Raw genomic sequence first — 17,679 nt, 5'->3', positions numbered from 1 at the left:
AGAAATGTCTAAGGTGACTGCTTCGGGACCTGGGGGGTTCCAAGCTGGATGGGAGGGCCCAGGGAGGCTTCCTGGAGGAGGAGTCCTGGAGCCTGCAGGCTGGGCAGGATAGTCTGGCAAGAAAGGGGGAAGAAGGCAGCGGGTGCCCTGGCACCACCACACTCAGCCAGCTCCTTCCAAGCACCTTAGTCCTTCTCTCACCCTCACAATGCCCCTCTGAGGTAGATATCAGATTTATCCCAATTTTACGGCTGGGGAAACTAAGGTACAGGGTGGCTAAGTAACATGGCCCGGGTCATACAGCGAGGTGGTCAGGGCCGTGCAGCCACAAGACCAAACCCAGCAGCCTGGCTGCCCCATAGCTGGCCCACACTCAGCGTAAAGATGAGGGTCGGGGGCCCAAGGTCCTCTCCCCTCACCCCTTCCGCTGCCCACTCAGCTCGGAAAGCCCCGAAAGGGGCTGGAGAGGGTCAGAAGATCCCTGGGTCCCTGCACGGGGAGGTGGCCAGTTGTTTTTCGAATGCTTTTCCGTTACAGAAACACGCTGAACGCTATGGGTGAAATGGTGGTTGGTCTGGGATCTGCTGCAAGATATATGGGCAGGGCGGGGAGATGGGGAGGGTTACAGATGAAAACAAAATGGCCTGGGAGCTGGAAACTGTTGTGTCGAAGCTGGGGGTTCCTTCTATCAGTTTTTCTATATTTGGGGATGTTTGAAATTTTCCATAATAACGAGGTAAACGGGGAAAAAATGCCCAAGACCTCCACAGACCTGGGCAATGCAGGGGCCCAAGAGTAGAGGCAAAGCAGGGGGTGTCCTGGCTTCCCTGGCCCGGAAAGTGGTCCCGAGGGAAGGTGACAACAGACGAGGGCCGGCTGCTTCGATTCCAGACCAGTCCTGGCTGGCGGCACTGCCTGCCACCATCCAACCCAGGCTGCGCCCGGCCAGGAAGGAGACTGAGGCCAGGCGCAGGGCTGACGGAGCCCCGGGTCTGCACAGCTCCGCAGCCGTGCCCTTAGCAGGGGTCTCCGGGGGCCCGGCCTCCGGGACTCAATGGCAGAAAGCAGGCTGGCTCCCAGGAAGTGGGCAGCAGGCCTGCTACTGCAGGGGTGGAAGAAAGAGCAGGCTGTAATTGTGGAGCACACAGGGAACTTCAGACTTCCACTACCCCTGATCCTCCCGATTTACAGAACACTCTGAGGGTATAAACAGGGGAGCGTGAGGTTCCTTGAAAGGAGCTGCGTGATTCCATGGAAACATACCCAGGTGGTTTTCTGCCTGAGTTTCACAAACTCCTATTCATCCTTCAAGACCCATCCAACCTCCCTGTTCTGTCCCCTGTGCTCTCTCTCACCCCTCGAATGGGGCTGCAGTGGCTTGTTTGGGTCTGTTTGCTCATCACCCCGTCCTCAGTGCTGGGCACTGACTGGGAGAGGCTAGGTAAAGCTGGTGGATGAGCGACAGTGTCCCTCATTAGTCCACGGGACCTCTGAAGGTGGGCTCCCTCTCCTCCTGTGGCCTGGCACAAGCCCATGGAATGAAGCGGAATGTTCCTCCTGCTTTAGAAACTCCACATATGCGGACACAGCCCCCTGAAAACATCTGACACCGGTGGCTCACCAGTGCCACCCACCCAGTGTCAGGGAACACGGAAGCTGCCCTGCATCTGGTGGCACCATGCATACAGCACACGGCCGGTAAATATTAGCTTGTGCATTATTATTACGATCACAGTTTAGCTGCGGGATCTGAGCTTTCCCGACACAAACGCCCCAGGGCTGTCTGGCTCGCAGACTCTGTCTCTGCGGGGCCCTGTGTCATCCTCATCTCCCGAGCACAGGCAGCCCCTCCGCCAGGCTGGGACAGCAGCGCCCGCCCCTGGAAGCACTAATCCCTGAAGGCCTGTACACAGCAGGCGCCCAAACAACACCTACACGCAGCTCAGCGAACCGCACAGCGGGCTCAGCCGCCTGCCCACACAGGCCGCCGGGCTGGAAACTGCAGGCCCTACAGACGGAGGCGTTCTCAGCACCAGCCTCGGGGAGGGATTCGGGCCAGGACTGCCTACGGTCAGGGCCTCTCTGAAGAGAAGGAGCCTCTCTGTTGGCTCAGATTTGTGTCTGGATGTTAAGTGGGGTCATGGGTGTGCCTGGAGGTGGGAGACTGTCAGGCCAGGGGCTTAGCTCCCCTCTGCCAAGGGGGTCACCAGCCCCTCCTGTCCGACCCTCGGGCTGGAGATCCCTGGGCTCCCCACAGCACAGGGGGCGGCAGTGGTGCTGCGACCTCACTGGGACGGCCCACGCCTCCACACCCACGCTGGAGGCCCCGCCAGACGCCCTGCCTGGCTCCCGGCCCCCTGTCCCCTCGGTTCTGTGCTCTGACATCACCTGCTCAGGGCGGCATCTCCACCTTGGCCTTGTTGCCCCATGTCATCCCCTGCCCCGACGTCCTGCCATCCCCACCACGTGGAACTCCACTGGATCCCACGAGGGCAGGGGTCTGTCCGTCTGCCCAGAACGGGCCGTCCCCCAGCAAGGGCTCTGGACGGTGCTGGATGGGGTGAGGCCACGTGCCCGGGGCCCGCACCAAGCCCACCCCTGCAGACCCCGGAGCCCTCCCCAGCATAGGCAGACGCGTCCCCACGTGCACCCCTGCGTCCACAAGGCCGGCGGGGGCTGAGTTAGGAAACGTGCCGTTCATGCCGCCCCTCAAGCATCGCCCTGTCACCCAAAGTCTTCAGGTCACCGAGTCCCCCTCTGGCCCACAGTTCGTGGGCAGACGACCTTACCTGATCACTTCAGCCACCTGGCCGCACGCCTCTCCCCGTCCAGCCCTGGGGAGGTGAGGCAGGGGCTCCGCGAGCCCCCAAACCAGAGCGACAGTGCAATTCCAGATGTGAGGGTGTGCGGGTGCCTCTCCCTCCCGGCCCCATTCGGCCACGGGCACCGTTCACGTCCCACTGCGGCCGCGAATCCCGCTCCATGTGTGCCCCCCCGTGAGCCACGGGCCGAGGCCGATCCCTCAGGACCGGCTCCAGCCCCGGCCCCCGGCCCACACCAGCCAGCACAGCCATTCCCTACCTCTGGCGGATAGCTTCTTGGTGTTGATAATCTTGGCTGCGTACTCATGGCCGGTGCAGAGCTTGACACAGCGTCGGACCACAGAGAAAGCCCCCCTGGGGGAGAAATGGGAAACAGAGGCAGGGAGCCGATTAATCCCCCGGTGAACACCCCAGCACCCAGCCTCTGTGCGAGGAAGGGGCACCCCTCCCCCAAACGACTCCCAGCCCACCCCGCCCAGTGCCAGCCCGGCAGGGGCCCCTTTCCCAGCAGCTGGCAGAGCCCAGCTGACTGGCACACCCAGCTCCTGCGAGACCCCCCCGCCTGGGCATCCTCATGGGCCAGCTGGACCGAGGGCCTCTAAGCGAGCATCCTCCCTCGCTCTAGGCCCAGGCCTATGAGACCCAGCGAGTCCTCCCAGAGCAGTGAAGCCTGGCCCAGCTCCAGACAGCGGAATAGATTGGTGCAGCCTGCAGGGACTCTGTGAAGGTTCTGGAGGGAGGGAGAAGCATCGCATAATTAAGCTGCAAAGCTGGAGGCCAAGGCCCCCTCCCCCGGATCCTCCACCAACACTGCCCCAAGTTACAGCAGAGGCTGCAGAGTCCCATAGCAGAGGAGACATTTACACGCCCACAGCATTAGTGCTTCGGAGAGGAGAGGGGACCAGCCTGGAGAGCCAAGAGAAGGGAACCCAGGAGAGTGGGTGACCACTGCCAAGGCCATCGAGACATCCTGCATGTGGCCCTGAAACAGTGACCCTTGAGAGGAGGAAGTTCTGCAGGAGGCGGCACGGCAAGCCAGAGCCCAGAGAACAGGCCCGTGTGGGTCCAGGGCAGGCGTGGGGCACAGGCCGGAGGGAGCCTGGGGCCCGTCAGAAGGTCCTCCGCGGGATTCAACTTGTCACCACCGTGGGTTTAATCCGATTTGAGATCATCTTCGAAGAACATTAGACCCAGCACGTATGAGACACAGCCGGAACGGGAAATGTCTTGGGAAGGGGCCAGACTGGAGGCCGCCAGGGAGAGGCGGGCACAAAGGCCACAGGCGGCTGAGCACATGGGGCCAGGGGAGCTGGGGACACCCCTGAGCGCAGGCCCCTCCCCCGCCTTCCCTCCCCAGAGGCCCTGCAGGCACAGCCTCCATCGGAACACGGCCTCCCCCCGACCCCCCTCATAACCCCACCCCGGAGCCCTGCTGCCCACGCAGCCTGAGAAGCCCACCAGCTACCCGAACCCGGACTCTGGGCCACAGGAAAGCCGCGTCTTATTAAACAGGGAATGCTTTTTTGCTCTAATCCTGTTTGGGATCAAAACTTCATTAAGACAGACTATTCACTTCCTTGGAAAATAAATAAATATTACACTAAATCTATTTGAACATTTTCTTAACGACCCAGGTCTTTATGATCACCAGCTGTGCTCAGAGCTATATCTTTGCTTTTCCAAAATCAGCCAGGAAACTGGGCAGCGGCTGCCTCTGCGGGACGGGGAGCCGGGGCTTAAGCGGGGGCCACACAATTCACTCTACATCCTCTGTCCTGTGTGATTTTCTCACTATGTGCATGGGTTACATTCTCAAAATATTCTTTTTTTTTAAGGAAAGAAACATAAAGAAAGGATTTTTTTTTTTTTTTTTTTTGGACCGGTGAGACTAGCTTGGGAGAGAGCATGGTGAGGGGGAAAGGCCACGGGCTTCCAGCAGGTCTGGGTTCAAGTCCTTCTCTGCACCGGGTTGCACCCTCTGAGCCTCAGTTTCCCCATCCATCTAAGGAGCAGGAGAGGCTCACAGAGCCACCACGAGGGCTGAGCAAGGCTCCCACGTGGCTGTCTGCCAGAGGCTGCACTGGCCCCATCTTCACCAGCCCAGCCCACCCCTGCTCTTCGAATCCGCTTCCTGCCCAGGAGGGCGGAGGGTATCACACGTACAGGGCTGAGTCGCCACCCCTCGTGCTCTGGCCCCCAAAGGGCACAGACAACCAAGCACTGGCTCACAAGCCTCCTTGGGATAGAGCTTCCTATGCCAGAATCCGACCCCACGATGCTGGAAGTTCCAAACAGCCCGAGGGCTGCTTTCAGCATGGTGGGTGCCAGGCGAGGCACCAAGGGGCCCTAAGGTGAGCTCACCCCTGGAGGGGGAAGGGACCCACACAGCCTGTCCACCGGCTGCTGCCCAGCCAGGGTAAGTACGGGACTAAGCGACAGGGAGCCGGGAAACCTCCCTGGCGCACGGCAGGACGCGCATAAATAAAGTGAACGAGAGCCGACAGCCAGATGGACGATCCTGGACAGGCTGCCCCACTGCCCCACATCTTCCAGTTCAGACCCTGCTCTCTCCTCCGTAGAAGGCTCTGGGTTGGTGACGAGGGAAGTGCCAAGCGGGCAGGAGCCAGATGCTGGAGGAAACCAGGAAGGCGGCAGGCACAGCCCCCGGCATCCAGCAAGCGCTCAACAAGGGTGCTCATAGGTAGCACTCAGGCTGGCACAGGGCCTGCTCCTGGACACAGGCCTTCCTCTCCCGGAGTCCTACCTGCCGGGTGCAGGGGAGGGCACCTCTGGAAGCCCCTCTGGGGTAGGGCTTCTCCTGCCCCTGCTGCCCGGCCTGAAGAGAAGTTCTAGAAGCAGCTGCCCGGCCCCCGGCCACCCCACCCTGGTCTGCCATGGGGCACCTGCACTCCAATGCCCGTCAGCTATGAGGGGGGACCTGGGCCGGCCTGGGGTGAGGCTGTGCCGGGCCCGTGGGGAGCCCTCAGACTTCAGCCTCCCAGCTGAAGACACGTGGAAGTCGCCAGGAAAGCTTGGCCAGGCGCCTGGGGAAGCTCACGAGTTAGACGGCTCTCCCTGACTCAACTACCCGGAGGGAGAGTGCAGGGAAGAGGCTCCGCCCCCGATGACCACCGGCCCTCGGGCAGCCCCTCGGCTCCCCTCTTCCATCCTTGAAGCCAGCCTCTCGGTCACCACCATCCCCCAGTCTCCTCCCACCCCCACCCCAGGCATCCGCCCCCTTCCTGGGTGCTCTGCTAGTTAGTCGAGGCCGATCACAGGAAGCCCCCCAGAAGTGCCAGCGTGCCAAAAGGCATGTGCCGTGCGGGCCATGGGCTGGGGGCCCCCGACACCTTGAACATCACAGACAAAGGTGAGGCCAGCAACCACCCTCCCTCAGAGCTCACAGCATCTGCCCCACAGAAACTTAACAGTCGTTGGGACAACAACACGGACAAAGGGCCCGGGTCCGGATCCTAAGCGCCTCCCCAGTGCCACCAGGCAAACTCCTTTGCGTCCTTCAAGACTCAATTCAGTACCTCCTCTCGGAAATCTTTCCCCGCTCCCACAGGAAGTCAGCTTGGTCTCCTCTGGACGCCGGACGCTGCACGTGTCTCGGCTCACTTTGCCCACTTTATTGTAATTATTCATCTGTCCGTTTCCGGCCCTACGCTGTGGCTCTCCACATGCACTCGGGATGCTGGGGTCAGGCACAGTGTCCAGACTGCGATAAGAGGGTAAGGACTGACCTACAAGCACCACAAGTCGACTGTGGAGAGTGGAGATGCTGGACCTCAGCACGTGTCAGGCCAGCGGGACAAGAAGGGGCAGCCTTCTGGAAGGACAGGGAGAGCCCGGGATGGGGCAGACTCTGGACCGCAGGCCAGCAGGAGAGGGTCACCTCCCGAGGCTTCCCTGGATGAGTGGGGGCATCTGTTGCGGTGGTGGGAGCGTCTGTAGGTGGGGGGATGTCTCCTATGGAGCGGAGGCCATGGACCCCCTGATCAAAGCAGGAGGCTCCCCACCGTACCCACAGGCAGGCTGGGATGAAGATGCAGAAGCACACACAGACGGGGCGGACAGTGGCCTGCATCCGGGTGGGAGCTGCCCGCGCCGCCCGACCCTCGACCGTCCACGAACGGCGTGGCGGGTGGTGGCCGGCTGCAGGGTCAGGGAGGCCACCTGGAGCAAGGCCACCCAGCGCAGCTTGCGGGGGAGAAGCCAGGAAGGTGGGGGTCTGGGTGCGGGTGAAGGTCAGGGAGGGTGAGGGTGAAGGTCTGGGTGCGGATGAAGGTCAGGGAGGGTGAGGGTGAAGGTCTGGGTGCGGATGAAGGTGCCTGGGAAGAGGGTGCGCCTGGTGGGGGGGACCCCTGAACCTCGAGGTCGCCACACGATGCCCGGTGTGGCACGTACTGCTGCGCTCGGGTTTAGAGTGATCTGAATAACGTGTTCAGAGGAGGAGGCTCCTGGGCACCGAGCATGTCACGGGGCTTTTAAAAACCAGGTAAAGCTAATGAAAGGAAGAAAACACTCTCTCGGTCCTTGCCGGCTGGCAGATCAGAAAGCTCTCTCCTGTCTGCGGTGGGACCACAACACCAGAGAGGCCGGCCAGAGAGACGGGGAGGTTAACTCCAGAGCTGCCTGGGGTCTGGTCTGCTGCAGGTGGGCGCCCAGCACTGCTGTGGCCGCGTGGACCCACGGTGGCACTCGAGGGTCAGGCTCTCGCCAGCGAAGGGAGTGACTGGCCCCTGCACACCGGGCAGACGCAGTGAGCCAGCAAGTGGCTCCCCGTCCCCCTTACTCTCTCTTTACTCCCCGTCCAACCTGTGGCCATGCCTCTGAGCTGCCCCTGTGCCCACCCGCCCGCCCGCTGCCACCTGGAACTTGCCCCTGACATTGATTACCTGCAGCCCCCATGGAGGCCCCCACTATGCCTGCTTTGGGGACCTGTCCCCTCCCTGCTCTGTTGGCCGAGCCCAGCTGCCCAGCCTGCCCTCTGCCCGCTGAGCCGAGCTGGGGTTGGTGGGAGAGGCTGATGGGGCGGGAGGGTCCCGTCTCGCCCTGTCCCCACGGTGGGGACTGCAGGATAGAACACGGAAGTGCTGACCATGGATGCTGCTCTCGGGACCCTGCATCCGGGGCCTGGGGCTGCAGGGCTTCCTCATGATCGTCACATGCAGCACGCGCAGAGGCCCTGGCACGGAGCGGGCGTCAGAATCGTGTAACCCGGGGAGCCCCTACTTCTGCTTCTCAGCGGCCGCTCCGCGCTTCCACTGCACCCCTCCCAGTAGACATTCCGGGGACGTGGCAGCTCCTCTCTCCACCGCCCCCATCCCTGGCTCCAGCCCTGCACCCGACTCCGGCTCTCTCCACCCAGTCCCCGCCTCGCAGGCACCTGCCTGCCTGCCACCAAGGCTTCGAGCTGTTTGCACAGCCCAGCGGCAGACACGCCCAGCGGCAGACACACCCGGTGGCCAAACATCGTCCACACTCTGCTAACTCAGATGCTCGGGAGTGGCCAGCCAGAGCCAAGGGCCCACGGCTCGGACCCGTCCACAGCCTTCTGAACTTTTAGAGCCAAAAGCAGCCAGGAGTCCTGAGGCAAAGAAAAGGACCAAAGCCTTGTTTATCTGGTTTGTAAAGGCTCCCACACAGGTTGAGCACAGGGGTGCCCGCTCAGTGAAAACAGCCCTGCTGGCCCCCGACTCCCCAGGCAGATCCACACAAGAAGATCTTTCTGGAACAGGCTGAGCAGGCGGCAGAGGCACTTGGCTGGTCCAACGGTTTTATTTACCGCGTTAATTAACACATGGATGTTCTGAACCAGCCTGAGGCCGTGTACGTCCATTCTGGCCAGCCTGGGCCGCCCCAAGTGGGCTTGGCTGAGGAGGGTCTGGGCCAGCGCTCGGGGGCCGGGGGCTGGGGTAGCGGGGAGGACAGCCCAGCAGACACGCTCACTCACCACACCAGGCCCTTCGCTTGCTTGGACTTGTGGATTTAAACTACATCAAGCTGCTGCTTATTTGTGTGTTAGCAAAAATTTTTTTTTTCTACCTTTGATTAAAAGGACGGGGGAGGTCCCTTTATATTTTTAATCGGGACCTAAGCAATTTGGTAGAAAATAGGAACTTCTACATGAGGTTGTTGTGGGGTTTTTTTCCTGCTTATAATAACAGTTTTAAAAACAGAATCCCTGCTCGCAGCAGAAAATGGAGTAAACAAGTGGTTTCAATAGAGCGAGTCGAAGCCGCCTCCATCTCTGTGACCCGTTGCTGGCGTCCCACGATGTTCTGATGTGTCTCCAGCGAGGTCTACACCACAGGGAGGCTTTCCTCTTCAACACTCAGGAGCCTCTTGCTGTTTCTATTCTGCTTTTCCCTCTCACTACTTCCCCACCCTGTGAACGACTCTTCCACGGCACGATCTGGCAGCTACATACTGCTTCACTGGTGGGCGGCGTCCGGGGACACCAGGAGGGTACGGGACCCTCCCCAGGCTCCCCGGCCTCGGGGTTAGAGCCGGTGAGGAGCGTGTGCTGGCTCCGAGGGGATTTGGGCAAGCACGTGCCATGCTGGGCAGGAACACGAGGTCCCGGCGCAAGAGCCATGGCCAGAGCGCGGGCCCACGAGGGCTGCCCAGCATCCACCAACAGGATGGCACACAGAGCTCAGGGGACCGTGTCCCACTCCTGCCCAGGACCCAGAACGTCCTGGGTTCCAGAACAGGGCCTGAAGTAGACAGACTAGAGACCGACACTGGACAACATTTAATCCCTGTGGTCTCCGCAGCATCCTGGCGTGCCTTTTATCAGCGCGTGAGATCCTGCTTTGTCTTTGGCCTCTTATATTTAAAATCACTTCACACGCAATCCCACTCTTTGACCTAGATCGCATACTTGTCATCTTCACCGTAGAGAACGTTCCTTCCATGGGTAGCCGAGTGCTTCCTTGATTGGCAGGCATTTGGGGTGTTTCCAATCTCCCTGCTTGTAAATGCCTGCCGTAAACAACTCGGTTATTTCTGTAGAGTTTATTTCCAAAGGCACAATCGCCGGGTGATTTACAACCACACCAGCGATGGAAACGCAAGCTCTTGCCACATCCCCAAAGTCCGACCCTGACCTTTCCAAGGTCCTTCCTTGGAATCCTGGCAGCTCCCCGGCCCCGACCTCTGAGCTTGGGCCAGAAATTCAAGTCATAAGTCATCCATGCTGTGCTAGGGTACTGGGGCCACCACAACACAGTACATGGGCTGGGCAGCTGAAACAACAGAGATCGTCCCACAGTTCTGGAGGCCAGAAGTCCAAGACCAACATGCTGGCAGGGTCGGTTCCTTCTGAGGCTGTGAGGGAGACACTGTCCCAGGCCTCTCTCCAGCTTCTGGGGTTTTGCTGGTGATCCCTGGGGCTCCTTGGCTTGTAGAAGCATCACCCCCATCTCCGTCTTCATGTTCACATGGCATTCTCCCTGTGTGTCTCTGCCCAAATTTCCCCTTTCCATAAGGACACAGTCCTACTGGATGAGGGCCCACCCTCCACCTCAGCTTAACCAATTACGTCTACGACAACCTTATTTCCAGATGAGGTCGCATTCTGAGGTATGGGGGTTAGGAGTCAACATCTGAATTTTGAGGAGACACAATTCAACCCATTGCACATGCTGACCCCCAACTCTGCCTTACGGAGTCTGCCACTGCGTGTACCAGCCAAACATTTCCCAAATGACCATCCTCAAATATTAGCTGCACAGGATGTTCACAGATGTTAGGTACAAAGGGGATTCTGTGGGCAAAAAAGTTTAGAAACCAGTAAGTTAAAATGTTTTCCTTCCTTCCTTCCTTCCCTCCTTCTTTCCTTCCTTTTTTACTGCAGGACTTCCCAGTGCCTTTAACATGGTCATCTGTACTGTGAATTTCCAGCCAGTGAGTATGAGGTACAGCCCTCCCCTAACTTCTTTGACCAGAGAAATTTTTTTTTTTGGTCTTCATTGTTTTCCTTTTATTTTTTTTTAACAGCTTTATTGGAGTATAATTGCTTTACAATGGTGTGTCAGTTTCTGCTGTATAACAAAGTGAATCAGCTATACGTATACATGTTCCCATATCTCCTCCCTCTTGCGTCTCCCTCCCTCCCACCCTCCCTATCCCAGCCCCCTAGGTGGCCACAAAGCACCAAGCTGATCTCCCTGTGCTACGCGGCTGCTTCCCACTAGCTATCTATTTTACATTCGGTAGTGTATATATGTCCATGCCACTCTCTCACTTCGTCCCAGCTTACCCTTCCCCCGCCCCGTGTCCTCAAGACCAGAGAAATCTTTACCCAAAGAAGTCTCAACTGGGCCAAGAGTGGGGGGCAGGGAGGGCTTCTAGTCTAAGGGCTCAACACCGAATGCATCCATCAACAAAGAAACAAATGGCCAGGGTGGGACAGAAATGCCACCTGAGGACACCCACCCAAACACAAGAACAGCAGTGCTGCCCATGGAGTGCATCTCAGATGGAGAAAACCCCATCGTGGCCCCCCTTCTCCCTGCCTGCCCCTTGGAACAGGGCACTCTGGCCATGGCGGCCGCCCCTCCCATCGGAAGCCCCGTCCCCACCCACGCGGGCGTCAAGGTCCCCCCACTGGCCCCCTCCCAGACACTCTGGGGAGCAGGGCTTCATCTGGAAGAGCCAAGAACACGAACTCAGAGGGGACGTTTTCTTACATTTCTGACAGTGCTGTGAGCAGGTGGAATGCCCCGTGAGTGGGGTAGGGAGCCACGTCCTGACCACGTAAGGCTTATGACAACATGCACCCTACATCCTAATGAGATTTAGATATAAATGACCGCAAAGGGTAATCCTTTCACATCTCTCAGGCGCTCATGTCATCACTGTTACTTTATACAGTCGCGTCAAGTTTGTGAGTCCTACACAGATGAGAAGAGCCCGACTCTGACGCTTGTCCGTGACACCGTGTTGCTCTGAAACCTCTCACACCTCACACGGTCACCCTCAGCACCGCCCAGATCCACCATCCCTCCCCGCCAGGGCGGGGTCCCCGGAGTCCCCGTTCCACCGGGTGCAGACATCCTTGAGAAGCTTCCTGGAGGGCTCAAGGCAGCAAAGCCAACAGGAACAAGAGGGTGGGCACCAGCCCAGGGGACCCAGTGGGGTCTGAAGGAAGTAGGGCTCGCTGGGATTACTGAGTGGGCACAGAGTTATTGTTTGGGGTGATGAAAAAGTTCCGAAAATGGGTAGTGGCGACGGTTACACAACACCGAGAATATGCTTGATGGCACTAAACTCTACATTTAACAACGGTTAAAATGGTAAATTTTAGGTTATGTATACTTTATCACAATGAAAAAAAAGTCAAAGGATGGAGAAAGATATACCGTATTGATCTCAGACAGAGCAGACTTGAGTAAGGAAAGTTACTAGGGACAAAGAGGGATTTCACATCATGATAAGGCAGTCCTTTCTCTAAGACATAACAATCCTTAGCATGTATACCCCCAGCAGCAGAATGACAAACTACATGAGGCAAAACGGAAAGACATGTAAGGAAAAGTAGGTGAAGCCACTAGTACACTTGGAAACCCCAGCACCCCTCTATCAGAAATGCACAGACCCAGCAGGCAGAAATTTGGGAAGGACACAGTTGAACTGAAAAGCACCATCTATCAACTGGATGTAATTAACATCTAGAGCCGACTTCATCCAACAACAGCAGAACACACATTCTTCTCAAGTTCACATGAACGTTCACTAAGATAGAGCACATTCTGGGCCATAAAACACCCTTAACAAATTTATAAGAAAAGAAATAATACAAAGTATGCTCTCAGATCACAATGGAATTAAATTGGAAATGAAAAACGAAGAGATAGCTGGAAAACCCCAAAATACATGGGGATTAAACAACATACTTCCAAATAACACAAGAGTCAAAGAAGAAATCTCAACAGCATCACCTCTTGGGTAAGGAGGCTAATGATAGAAGGATATGAATCAGGGAAAAGGTCAGTGGGTCAAGTTTACCTTCTTGTCCTGGGTTTTTAGGTGCAGGGGCGTTTCACATTATTTTTTAAATGGAAAATCTTCTACATGTAATATTTTACAATTTACAAACATTTAAAAATAACAACTATGGAATAAATTACACAGTAAAATTAAAAATGGAGAAGAAATCTCAAAAGAAAATTTTAAACATTTTAACAAAATGAAAATGAAAAGAAAACTTATCAAAATTGTGGAATGCAGTAAAAAAAAAAGTGCTTAGAAAAAAATTATACCACTGAATGCATATGTTAGGACAGAAGATTTTAAAATCAATAAGTTTCCACCTTAGGCGACTAGAAATAAGAGCAAATTAAATTCAAAGTAAGCAGAAGAAAAGACATAATAAAAGTTAGAGCAGAAATAAATGACATTGAAGCCAGGAAATCAAGAGAGAAAAATCAATGAAACCAAAAGCTGTTCTTTGAAAAGATCCATAAAGTTGACAAGCCTTTAGCCAGGCTAAGATAATAAGAGAGAGGACACAAACATCGGAAATGAAAGAGATGCCATCACTACTGATCCCTTGGAAATTAAAAGGATAATAAAGAAATACTATGAACAACTCTATGTCCACAAACTTGATGAAACCTAGATGAGATGGACCAATTCCTTGAAAGACACAATTTGCCAAAACTCTCACAAGAAGAAATAGACCAGAACAACAAATACTGTATTATATCATTTATGTGTGGAAGCTAAAAAATAAAACAAACAAATGAATATAACAAAACACAGATTCACAGATATAGAGAACAAGCTAGTGGTTACCAGTGGGGAGAAGGAAGGGGGAGGGGCAAGATAAGGGTAGGGGATAACAAACTATTGTTTACAAAATGCATAAATTACAAGGATATATTGTACAGCACAGGGAATACAGGGAATACAGCCAATATTTTATAAGAACTTTAAGTGGAGTATAATCTGTAAAAATTTTGAATCACTATATTGTACACCTAGAACTAATATAATACTGGAAATTAACTATACCTCAATTTTAAAAAGTAAAAAACTAATAAAAGAGACAATTTGAATAGACCCATATCTATTAAAGAAGTTGAATCAAAACATTACAAGAAAACTATAGATCAATATTTCTCACAAACATAGATGCAGAAACCCTCAACAAAATATTAGCAAATTGAATCCACCAATGTATAAATAGAATTATACGCCATGACCAAGTAGGATTTATCCCAGTTGTGCAAGCCTGGCTGGTTCAACATTTGAAAACCAATTAATGTAATGCATCACATCAACTGACTTAAAAAGAAAATCACATGATCATATTAATAGATGCAGAAAAAGCATCTGACAAAATCCAACACCCATTCATAATAAGAACTCTCAGCAAACTAGGAATAGAGGGGAACTTTCTCAACTTGATAAAGAGCATTGTATTAGTCAACTCAGGCTGATAACAAAATATCATAGACCGGGTAGCTTAAACAACAGAAATTTATTTATTTGCTCATAGTTCTGGAGGTTGGAAGTCCAAGATCAAGGTCCGGCAGGGTTTGGTTTCTTATGTGAGCTCTATTCTCTTGACTTGTAGGTGGCCACCATCTTGCTGTGTGCTAACCTGGCCTTTCCTCAGTGGGTACGTATGGAGAAAGAGCAAAGTGTCTGGTGTCTCCTCCTATAAGGACACTAATCCTATCAGATCAGAGCCCCACTGTTATGACCTCTTTTAATCTTAATTACCTCCTAAATAACCAGTCTCTAAATACAGTCACATGGGGGGGGGGTAGGGCTTCTACCTATGAATTTGGGGGGGCACACAATTCAGTCCACAGCAAGCATTTACAAAAAAACCTACAACTAACATCATATTTTTCGTGAGAAAGTAGGTGCTTTTCCTCTAAGTTCAGAAACAAGGCAAGAATGTTCCTTCTCACCACTCTTTTTCAACATCATACTGGAAGTCTCAGCTAATGCAGTAAGACAAGAAAAGGAAATAAAAGGTATACAGACAGGAAAGGAAAATATAAAACTGTCTTCCTTCCCAGATGATATGATTATCTATGTAGAAACTCCCCAAAGAATTGACCAAAGAAACTTCTGGAACTAATAAAGGATTATAGCAAGGTTGAAGGATACAAGATTAATATACAAAAGTCAATTTCTTTTCTATATATCAGCAATGAGAGAGTGGAATTTGGAAGTACAAACACAATACTATTTACATTAGCATCAAAAAATGAAACACTTAGGTATAAGTCAACAAAATATGTACAAGGTCTATACTGATGAATGAAATCAAAGAAGAGCTAAATAAATGGAGAGATATCCCATGCATGAATAGGAAGACTCGGTATTGTCACAATATCTGTTCTTTCCAAGTTGATCTATACATTCAGTGTAATCCTAATCAGCATCCCAGCAAGATATTTTACGGCTATCGACAAACTGATTCTAAAGTTTTTAAGGAGAGGCAAAAATTGCTTCTCGGTCTTTTGGCTAAGATCAAGTGTAGCAGACAGAGAGGCAAAAGACCCGTAATGGCCAACACAATATTGTTGAGAAGAACAAAGTTAGAGGATTGACACTACCCGACTTCAAGACTATAAAGCTACGGTAATCAAGACAGTGTGGTTTGGTAAAAGAATAGACGATAGATCAATGGAACAGAATAGAGAGCCCAGAAATAGGTCCACACAAACAGTCAACCAATTTTTGACAAAGGAATAAAGGCAATTCAGGGAAGAAAAGACTGTCTTTTCAAAAAATGGTGCTTGCTATGGACTGAATGTTTGTGTCCATGTCCACCCCCGGCCCCCCACCACCAAATTCATATGTTGAAATCCTAACCCCAACTGGACAGTATTAAGAGGTGAGGCCTTTGGGAGGTGATTAGGTCATGAGAGCAGAGCCCTCATTAACAAGACTAATGCTTTATAAAAAAAGATCCCAGATAAATCTTTCCCATCTTCTGCCATGTGAGGACACAGGGGAAAGATGACCGTCTAGGAAGCAGGTCTCACCAGACCCTGAATCTGCCAGAGCCATGATCTTAGACTTGAAGTTCCTAGAACTGTGAGAAATAAATATCTGTTGTTTATAAGCCACCCAGCTTATGGTATTTTGGCTATAGCAGCCTGAACAGTCTAAGACAGTACTGGAACTACTGGACATCCAGATGCCAAAAAATGAATCTAGACACAGACCTTACACCTTTCACAAAAATTAACTCAGAATGGATCATAGACCTAAATGTAAGATGCAAAACTATAAAAGTCCTAGAAGGTGTCACAGGAGAAAATTTAGGTGACCTTGGGTTTGGCAATGACTTTTTCAGATACAACACCAAAAGCATGATCCATGAAAGAAAGAATTGATAAGCTGGGCTTCATTAGAATAAAAAACTTCTGCTCTGTGAAAGATGGGGTAAGCAAATGAGAAGACAGGCCACAGATGGGAGAAAATATTTGCAAAACACATATCTGATTAAGGACTTGTATCCAAAATATACAAAGAACTCTTAAAATGCAACAATAATAAAAAGCACAACCAAACAACCTGATTAAAAATAGGCCAAAGACCTTAACAGACACCTCACCACGGAAGGTATACAGATGGCAAATAATCATAGGACAAGATGCTCCTTATCATATGTCATCAAATCCAAATTAAAACAACAAGGAGATACCACCGCAAGCCTATTAGAGCGGACAAAATCCAGAACACAGACACCACCACATGCTGGTGAGGATGTGGAGCAAAGGGAACTCTCACTCATTGCTGGTGGGAATGCAAAATGGTGCAGCTGCTTTGGAAGACAGTTTGGCAGTTTCTAACAAAACTAAACATACTCTTACCATATGATCCAGCCATCATGCTCCTTGGTATTTACCCAACGGAGTCGAAAACTTATGTCCATACAAAAGCTTGCACACAAATGGTTATAGTAGGTGTATTCATAATCGCCAGAACTTAAAAGCAACCAAGACATCCTTCAGTAGGCTGAATGGATAAATAAGCTGTGGAACCTCCAGACAATGGAATATTATTCAGCACTAAAAAGAAATGAGCTATCAAGTCACAAAAAGACATGAAGGAAACTTAAATGCATGGTACTAAGTGAAAGAAGCCAATCTGAAAAGGCTACACACTGTATGATTCACAACTACATGACATTCTGGAAAAGGCAAAATTATAGAGACAGTAAAAAGTGGTTCTCTGGGGCTCTGGAGGATGGGAGGGGATGAATGGAGGAGCACAGAGGATCTGAAATACTGTAATGATGGATGCATGACATTATACCTTTGTCAGTCCTGTAGAACTGTGCAACACAGAGTGAACCCTATGGAAACTATGCGTTTCAGTTAATATTAATGTAGGAATATTGGTCATCAATTGTAACAAGTGTATCATGTCTGAATGCAAGTGAGATGGTTACAGGAAAGGGAACTGGGGCCTGGCTGTGAGGTAAATATGGAAACTCTCTAATTTCCATCCAATATTTCTGTAAACATAAAACTGCTCTAAAAAATAAAGTCCATTAGGTTTTTTTTTAAGTATAAAGAGAAAACAAAGTATCTTTTTATGACAGGGGTGGGAGTTGGGGGATTTTTTTAACCACATGCAGAAAAGCGTAAGGAGGGACTTCTCTGGTGGTCCAGTGGTTAAGAATCCGCCTTCCTTTGGGCTTCCCTGGTGGCGCAGTGGTTGAGAGTCCGCCTGCCGATGCAGGGGACATGGGTTCGTGCCCCAGTCCGGGAGGATCCCACGTGCCGCGGAGCGGCTGGGCCCGTGAGCCATGGCCGCTGAGCCTGTGCGTCCGGAGCCTGTGCCCCTCAACGGGAGAGGCCACAACAGC

At 52.7% G+C, this 17,679-nt stretch overlaps 1 protein-coding gene across 1 annotated transcript in view; it reads right to left on the bottom strand.

Moving 5' to 3' along the window:
* Nucleotides 1-3,006: 3,006 nt before the first annotated feature.
* LOC114484892 (calcium/calmodulin-dependent protein kinase type II subunit beta-like) overlaps nucleotides 3,007-17,679 on the bottom strand; it is a 33,223-nt gene continuing 18,550 nt past the window's right edge. Inside the window, exon 2 of the mRNA XM_028484189.2 lies at nucleotides 3,007-3,176. Within this exon, the coding sequence (XP_028339990.1) occupies nucleotides 3,023-3,176 (154 nt within the window). The 3' untranslated portion in view covers nucleotides 3,007-3,022. The remainder of the gene's footprint in view (nucleotides 3,177-17,679) is intronic.

This window comes from Physeter macrocephalus, unplaced genomic scaffold, assembly GCF_002837175.3.
Source record: "Physeter macrocephalus isolate SW-GA unplaced genomic scaffold, ASM283717v5 random_141, whole genome shotgun sequence".
Lineage (NCBI taxonomy): Eukaryota > Metazoa > Chordata > Mammalia > Artiodactyla > Physeteridae > Physeter > Physeter macrocephalus.
This window is presented reverse-complemented; position numbering and strand designations above follow the sequence as displayed.